The sequence below is a fragment of the Engraulis encrasicolus genome, chromosome 14 (assembly GCF_034702125.1).
Source record: "Engraulis encrasicolus isolate BLACKSEA-1 chromosome 14, IST_EnEncr_1.0, whole genome shotgun sequence".
NCBI lineage: Eukaryota > Metazoa > Chordata > Actinopteri > Clupeiformes > Engraulidae > Engraulis > Engraulis encrasicolus.
In genome coordinates this window covers 34,710,605-34,718,926 of record NC_085870.1, presented here as the reverse complement: position 1 = coordinate 34,718,926, position 8,322 = coordinate 34,710,605, and the positions used below count along the sequence as shown (strand labels likewise).

The window sequence follows — 8,322 nt, the reverse complement described above, 5'->3', positions numbered from 1 at the left end:
GGCTGATGTTTATATGAGCAGTGAGTCACACTCTAAAGTGAGCCTCTGAATCAGAGGAACTGGGGGTTCAGGTTGAAGACCCCACCGCCCTGAGGCACACACACACACACACACACACACACACACACACACACACACACACACACACACACACACACACACACACACACACACACACACACACACACACACACTCTTAGATGACACATGCACTCATCTTACATGCAAGTGGGGCTTTTATGAAGACATTAGTGCCCCCTTCCCCCACCCCCCATGCATGTATATATACACGCGCGCACACACACACACACACACACACACACGCTCTGAAACCCGAAGTTGGCTGGCTGGCTGGTGTGTCACCTAGTGTGCGGGGTCGGTAGCCCTCCGCTGCCCCCTTATGATATCGCTTGTATGGCAGGCAGCAGATGAGTCACGGCGGGCAGGAAGTGAAGGGAAGCGTAGTGAATCGGAGAGTACATTCCAATATGCGACCTTGCGTCCTCCACTTGTGCTTGTGTCCTCACGTTTTGCTGATGCCCCTCCTCCGTGTAGAAAAAAAATCAGTTTCCCCGCTGTCAGCCTAGCCAAAACTATTTTTGGGGGACTTTTCTTCATTCACCATCCAGTTTGCAAATGAGAAAATGACTTTACAATTGAACTTTTGCGAGATATTGGAAATATAATGGTGTTGTCAGTGATGTCATGAAGACTTATTACTTCCTGGTACGAGGCCACAAGCACAAGTGGAGGACGCAAGGTCACATATTGGAACGCACCCAGTGTTGTGGGGGCTGGCCCTTCCTCTGAAAGCCTGGCCACTACACTCCACTCTCAACCACGCGCTGGAGTAAATCACTCCACTGGCTGTCAGAGGCTTCCTCGAAAGTGGCCCGACTGGCTCGATAGAAGAATAAGAAAAAACGAGGAGAAAAACCAAAACACAAGGTGCCGTCTCCTCCTCCTCTGTAACGACGGTGCCAATTATGCAACTCTCGAAACTGGCCAAATTAGAGGGGAGTGTTGACGAGGGAGGGACCGAGTGGGAGAGATCTTACGTTGGTTTACATTTTTTCTCTCTACTCTCCATTTCCTTCATTCTCTCTCTTTCTCTCTCTTTCTCTCTCTGTTCCTTTTGTCTTCCACCGAAAAAGAGAAACAGGTTTGCTGGCCTTGAGACCACACACAACTGTCACTGGGATGACACTGCACAGACCCATGTTGTTCTTACACCGCCTTGGGGAATGTGTCTGGTGTCTCTCCCTCTCTCCCTCCCTCCCTCCTTCTCTCCCTCCTTCTCTCCCTCCCTCCTTCTCTCCCTCCCTCTCTTCTCCCTACCCCTCACGTTTTGTTTGTGACTCACCCTCTCCCTCTCACTCTGACACACTTGTAAAACCCCTCTCTCTCTGTCTGTCTGTCTCTCTCTCTGTCTCTCTCTCTCTCTCTCTCTCTCTCTCTCTCTCTCTCTCTCTCTCTCTCTCTCTCTCTCTCAGGCACACTTGTAACCTCTCTCTTTTTTTCTCCTTTTTTGTCTTCTATGCAGGTCTTCCCATCAGCACTTATGCCAAGTACTGCCATCGCAAGCTGCAGAAGGTGGCCGTCACTGGGGGCAAAAAGGTGAGTGACGCATAACATCACGATACATTGCATTACATTACATTGCATTACATTACATTGCATTACATTACATTACATTACATTGCATTTCATTACATTGCATTATTTAACGGACGCTTCTTCTGAATGAAATGAATGAATGAATGAAATCTTCACAAGTTTGCAAAACCTTTCTCCTGTTATCCAAAGCAACTTACTAAAGTTGACATAACGATTTTAGTGTGGAGAAATGCAGCAATATACAAGTAAAACAAGCAATATAATAGTACAGTCATGTATATACGGTGTTGGGAAGTACAGAGGATGCAGCAGCGTATACACACAGTATACAGGCGTGAAGATGTTAATGCAAGGGGTTTTGCGTGGATGAGTAGGGTTAGCCTTGTTATGAAGCATCACACCTGCAAGAGGGATGAGCTGGAATGAGGGAGGGGGAGTGGAGGAGAAGAGAAGAGGGTGGGGGGGGTATGTGACTGTGGAGACTCCCCTCCACTCCCTCGCTCTGACTGTTGAGAAGGACAGCTGCTGCGAGTATGAAACTGAGCTATGAGCAGCATGTCCGGGTGGATTTATGGCACGCCATATGTCTTGGATGCGTGACGTGTCCCACGCCGTAACTCACGGTGTGTCACTCATAGTCTGTGGTTGAGTTGATTAGTCACCGTATCGGTTTCGTGATTTTGGAAAACATAAACAAACATCTTGACAGCCGGAGACCAAGTGAAACATATGAGTAGAGTTGAGTAAAACCACAATGTATTTATGCTAAAAAGGGCCATACTGGGGCAGAGAAGAAGGCAGAGAATAGATGGACTGGGCCTGGCCATACTTCCCTTGACGTGGCCAAGAAATGAGACTAAATGAAAATATTTTTTAGTGGATATGTGGACCATGGTTGGCTCAATAAAGGGATTTTAAATATCAATCTCTCTCTCTCTCTCTCTCTCTCTCTCTCTCTCTCTCTCTCTCTCTCTCTCTCTCTCTCTCTCTCTCTCCCCATCTCTCCATCCCCATCCCCTCTCCATAGGGTCTGCGTAAGCCCACGCTGGAGGAGGTGGATCACAGTCGGAGGGCGATCATCACCCCGTCGCTGTTCGGCAGCTCCCTGGAGGAGGTGATGGAGCGTCAGAGTGAGCTGTTCCCCGACCGCAAGCTGCCCTGGGTGCAGGTGCAGCTCTCCCAGTACGTGCTGGCCCTCGGAGGAGCTCAGACAGAGGGCATCTTCAGGTGAGATCAGGTGGTGCTCATCATGCATGCAGCACGCACGCACATACATGTACACGAAGACACACACACACACACGCATACATGTACACGTAGACACACACACACACACATACATGTATACGTAGACATACATGTACACGAAGACACACACACACATACATGTACACATAGACATACACATACATGTACACGTAGATACACACACACATACATGTAGACACACACACACACACACACACACACACACACACACACACACACACACACACACACACACACACACACACACACACACACGTAGACACACACACACATACACACACACACACATACATGTAGACACACACACACATACATGTAGACAAACACACACACACACACACACACACACACGTAGACACACACACACACACATACATGTAGAGAGACACACACACACATAGACGTAGACATACGCACATACACACATTCTCACACACATACAAACACAAAAATGACATGCAATGAATTCGCTCATCTCATGCCCTCACACGCACGCGCACACACACACACACACACACACACACACACACACGCACACACGCACACACACAGTCTGTCTTAGCACAATGAGAAAAATTTGTACTTCAGATGCCCCTTTAGTGGAAATTGTGGTGCACGCCGGCCAGGTAACCGAAATGATTACAATGTGCTGCTCCACAAGTCAGGCTACAGATTGCCTACAGACCCGATGGAAGAAGTAAGTGTGCTGTGAGTGAAATGCCAAGTTTATTAAATTGATTCCACTTCGAGGGGGTAAGAGTATTTTTTGTTTGTTTTAAAGGTGCACCATACGTACTGCATAGTAATAGACTCACTGTGGTATGTCTGGCTACTGCATTAGATGATGATGGGAATTTACAGAGCAGGCAAACGCACACGGAGGCATATAGTGAGGATCCTCTGTACTCGTACGTCTCTGGCCTTTTTGTAGAGCTGGGCAGAGAAGTCGATAGGAGGGGAAAACAGGTCAGTTGTACCGGGCCCATGGAGAGGGAGGGCCCAGATTTGGGTTGCCATTATATTGTATGTATTGAGCTTGGGGGCCATTTTATATGACATTGTCCTGGGGCCCAGTCAAAGCTGTCAGCGGCCCTGCAAACGAGAACCTCTTCCTCACTGACTCTGCACTTTAGTTTTTCTGAAAACAGCGTGGGGTACAGGTCGTGTCTGGGCATGTCTGGGTCTCTCGCGCTGGGCTGACCGGGTGCACGGGGGGTCATTTGTCAGGCCCGCTATCAGTGAAATGCACCCTGACAAGGGGCTCTAATTCACTTCTTTTGTTGAGAGTTATTTTTCCAGACACACGAGTGAGTCTCCTCTCCAGTTTCCACCGTCTCTCTCTCTCTCTCTCTCTCTCTCTCTCTCTCTCTCTCTCTAGAGTGTAATGTACTTTGAAAGGGCCACAACAGTACAGAGAGTCCTCCTCGCACCGGCGGAGGAGAGGGACACACACAGAGAGAGAGAGGGAGAGGGAGAAAGAGAAAGAAAGTCCGCATCGGGACGCAGAGTTACTGCGGCAGCGCAGGGGGTGGTGCTTAGGCGCCCTCTTGTGTCAGCTAAAGGGTATTGCATCTGACTTAACGCAGTGCCTCGTGCCTGTTTTTTTTTTTGTCACGCAGGGTGCCCGGGGACATCGATGAGGTGAACGCACTCAAGCTGCAAGTGGACCAGTGGAGAATTCCAGAGAACCTCTCGGATCCCAATGTCCCTGGTGAGTTGTGTTTGCATAGTGGTGTGTATAACGTGGGGGGTGTTTGAGGTGGACTGGACACGTGTCCATGTGAATGCGAGTGAACGTGTCTGTTGATCATGCTGCCGCAGCCAAAGAAACAAGATAACTTAAAAACACACACACACACACACATACAAAGTTCCATCTTTCTTTGCCACACATCAATTCATTCATGCTACTTCTTTCATGCTCATGTCATGGTAGGAAAATACTGTAGATACATGTAAAACATGGTCTTGACAGGGTTCCTAATGTACATGTATTATGGAATGCCATGTAAGAAATGTGTATGTGTCCTCCTTATGTGTGCGTGTGTGTGTGTGTGTGTGTGTTTATATGTCTGTATGTGTGAGTATCCTTTTTTTCTCTGCTTTAATCCCTTTTTTATCTATGTACTGTGTTTGTTAGGCTTTTATTTGTAAAAGGCCATTGAACTGCCTATTTGAATGAAATGAAATGCACTATATAACTAAACTTGTCTTTCCTTGTGTGTGTGTGCGTGCGTGTGTGTGCGTGCGTGTGTGTGTGTGTGTGTGTGCGTATTAGTGTGTGTCTGTGTGTGTGTGCGTGTGTGTGTGCGCGTGTGTGTGCGCGTGTGTGTGCGCGTGTGTGCGTGTCCGTCAGCCTCCCTGATGAAGCTGTGGTATCGGGAGCTGGAGGAGCCTCTGATCCCCATGGCCTTCTATGCGCAGTGTGTGAGCCACTGTGACGACCCCGTGGCTGCCATCAGTGTGGTGCACTCCCTGCCCGACCTCAACAGACTGGTGCTCTGCTACTTCATACACTTCCTGCAGGTCAGAGTAGCACTGTATATACACACGCACACGCACGCACACACACACACACACACACACACACACACACACACACACACACACACTACAGACACACACTACACACAAGCACACATATTCTACACACAGGCACACATGTACACACAAATGCACACACATAGTGCACGCGCACACACACACACACACACACACGCACACTACACACAAGCACACATACTACACACAAGCACACATATACTGCACACAAGCACACATATACTACACACAAGCACACGAGTACACACAAATGCACACACACACACACACACACACACACACACACACACACACACACACACCTACTACACACAAGCACACATATACTACACACAGGCACACATGTACACATGTACACACAAATGCACACACATAGAGTGCGCGCGCACACACACACACACACACACACACACACACACACACACACACACACATAGTCTCTCTCTCTCTCTCTCTCTCTCTCTCTCTCTCTCTCTCTCTCTCTCTCTCTCTCTCTCTCTCTCTCTGTCTGTCCTTTCCTCCCTCCCTTTCTGCTGCCCTTTAACCTGTTCCCCCTTGATTACGTAAAACAGAAGCACATCTCAAGCAAATCTCCAGAATTTTCCAGGCCTTCCTCCGTCTCTCTCTCTCATACACATACAATCATGAATTACTAGCACACACAGAATGCACATAAGTTAATGAAATAATTGACATTCTTTATGATGCATATATGGCCACAAGTTCACATGCAGTTCATTCACAAAATGCTAAATATACCACCATTTCACCCTCAACAATGAACCCATAAAGCCATAATCACCACACACACACACACACACACACACACACACACACACACACACACACACACACACACACACACACACACACACACGACACACGACACACGACACAATGTCATGTGTCATTCCCATCTGAAGAAACACAAATTGTTGCGTCAGAATTGTAATTAACTTATGCCTGCAATGCAGTTTGTTTTTAAATGGGCTACATTAGTGTTTCTCAACGGGGGTGTTGAGAAGGATACAGCTGAGAGGGGGCAGTGCTTAGTTGCCATTAGGGGGCATTAGTCCATTTAATTTTTTAGTACTCAGGGGGGCGTTGTCAGTCCTATGAGGATGTCATCGGGGTGTTGGGAGGCTTGTAATGAGGCCAAGGGGGCATTTTCTCAAAAAAGGTTGAGAACCACTGGGCTACATAAATACTGTACATTGACCTGATTTGACTTCACCAGGCTAACAAGCCATGTATCTACCCTCCTACCTATCCTGCCACAGGTGTTTGCACAACACAAACAAAAACATGTCACAATGTTGTGTTTCATTCCCATTTGAAGCAACACAAATTGTTGCGTCAAAATTATAATTACCTTCTGCCTGCAATGCCATGGGCTACATAAATACTGAACATTGACTTGATTTGACTTCACCAGACTAACAAATCGTCCTATCCTGCCACAGGTGTTTGCTCAGCCGGCCAACGTGTCGGTGACCAAGATGGACGTGAACAACCTGGCCATGGTGATGGCGCCCAACTGCCTGCGCTGCCAGTCGGACGACCCGCGCATCATCTTCGAGAACACGCGCAAGGAGATGTCCTTCCTGCGCATGCTCATCGTGCACCTCGACACCTCCTTTATCGAGGGCATAGTCTAGATCGCAGACGCACACACTCTCTCACAAACACACACACACACACACACACACACACACACACACACACACACACACAGACACTGATTCTCTCCCGCTCTCTCTCTCTCCCTCTTTCAGTCTCTCTCTCTATATCCCTCTCTCTCTCACACACATACACACACACACACACATACAAACCAACCCCACCCCCCTACAAACACACACACATTAATAGCTGTATATCAGAAAGCCAACATCAGCGATGTTCTCACCCTCTCGCCCCTGCAAGACAGTGCCGCGACCCCCTTCCCACCCCCCAAACTCACTGTCACCATAAGATCCCCAATACCAGATACTGGGGGGTCAGTATGTAAATATACACATATATATATTTTTATAACTGCATGGGGAACACACAGATGTCCATTGTCTTCCTTCTTGACTGTGTGTAAGTCAATCTGGACAGTGCAGAAGAGTCAGAGTCTAACAGATTATAGTACTGATGCAGAGTAATTTATTTCAAAGAATACAAGGTCACACTTAGCAACACAAATATGACTGGTGGCTTTTTTTTTCTATGTGTCTATATGTGATGATTTCATGAGGAGAAAAAGAAAACGATTCATTTTTGTTATGAAGTCTTTAAATAGGATTGTATTTGTTATCAGCCATTGAGTGCAGCTTCGTTCCCACCGTTTGTTCATTCAGTTGTTGGTTGTCATTGCTACTCGTGTTCTGTCATATAGAGCAGGTTTTTTGTAAGTCAGCAACAAAACAGCAACTTTATAGAATAACTAGCGTAAAATAAAACAAAACAAGCCTGGTGCTGTAGAGATCTTATCAAATACTGGAAACCAAGACTTTGTAACATACTACTGGATGTGTGAATCTTTGAGTGGATACTGCAGAAATCTTACGGCCTTTCATGGCTGTACTTCACTTTCATCATTGGACGCGTGATGCTTCTATTTGCTCCTATTTGTTCTGGTAACTTGTAGCAAACTTCAACTGATTTCAGCCTTCATTTAAAATCTTCTGGACAAGCCAAACTGTTGAATCTAATTGCATTAATGTGTGGATGAGTGGAGAAACGATGTGCATAAATGAATACAATATTGATTTGTGATAGTGTTTCCGAGTGAGAGTTGAAATTATTGTACAACACAGTCCTGTATTTTTGGAGAATGGAGTGCTTGCATTATTAATGAGTGAACACACAAAGAATGTAGATGACTGG

The 8,322-nt window shown here is 46.9% G+C and overlaps 1 protein-coding gene across 3 annotated transcripts in view; it reads left to right on the top strand.

Moving 5' to 3' along the window:
* The window catches only part of arhgap46a (Rho GTPase activating protein 46a), a 68,991-nt gene extending 61,746 nt beyond the window's left edge, over window positions 1–7,245 (top strand). For all 3 annotated transcript variants that reach the window (XM_063215540.1, XM_063215539.1, XM_063215541.1), the window contains 5 exons: window positions 1,544–1,617; window positions 2,645–2,844; window positions 4,506–4,597; window positions 5,243–5,412; window positions 6,912–7,245. In XM_063215540.1, the coding sequence (XP_063071610.1) occupies window positions 1,544–1,617; window positions 2,645–2,844; window positions 4,506–4,597; window positions 5,243–5,412; window positions 6,912–7,106 (731 nt within the window). In that variant the 3' untranslated portion in view covers window positions 7,107–7,245. The remainder of the gene's footprint in view (window positions 1–1,543; window positions 1,618–2,644; window positions 2,845–4,505; window positions 4,598–5,242; window positions 5,413–6,911) is intronic.
* The last annotated feature ends 1,077 nt before the right edge of the window (window positions 7,246–8,322 follow it).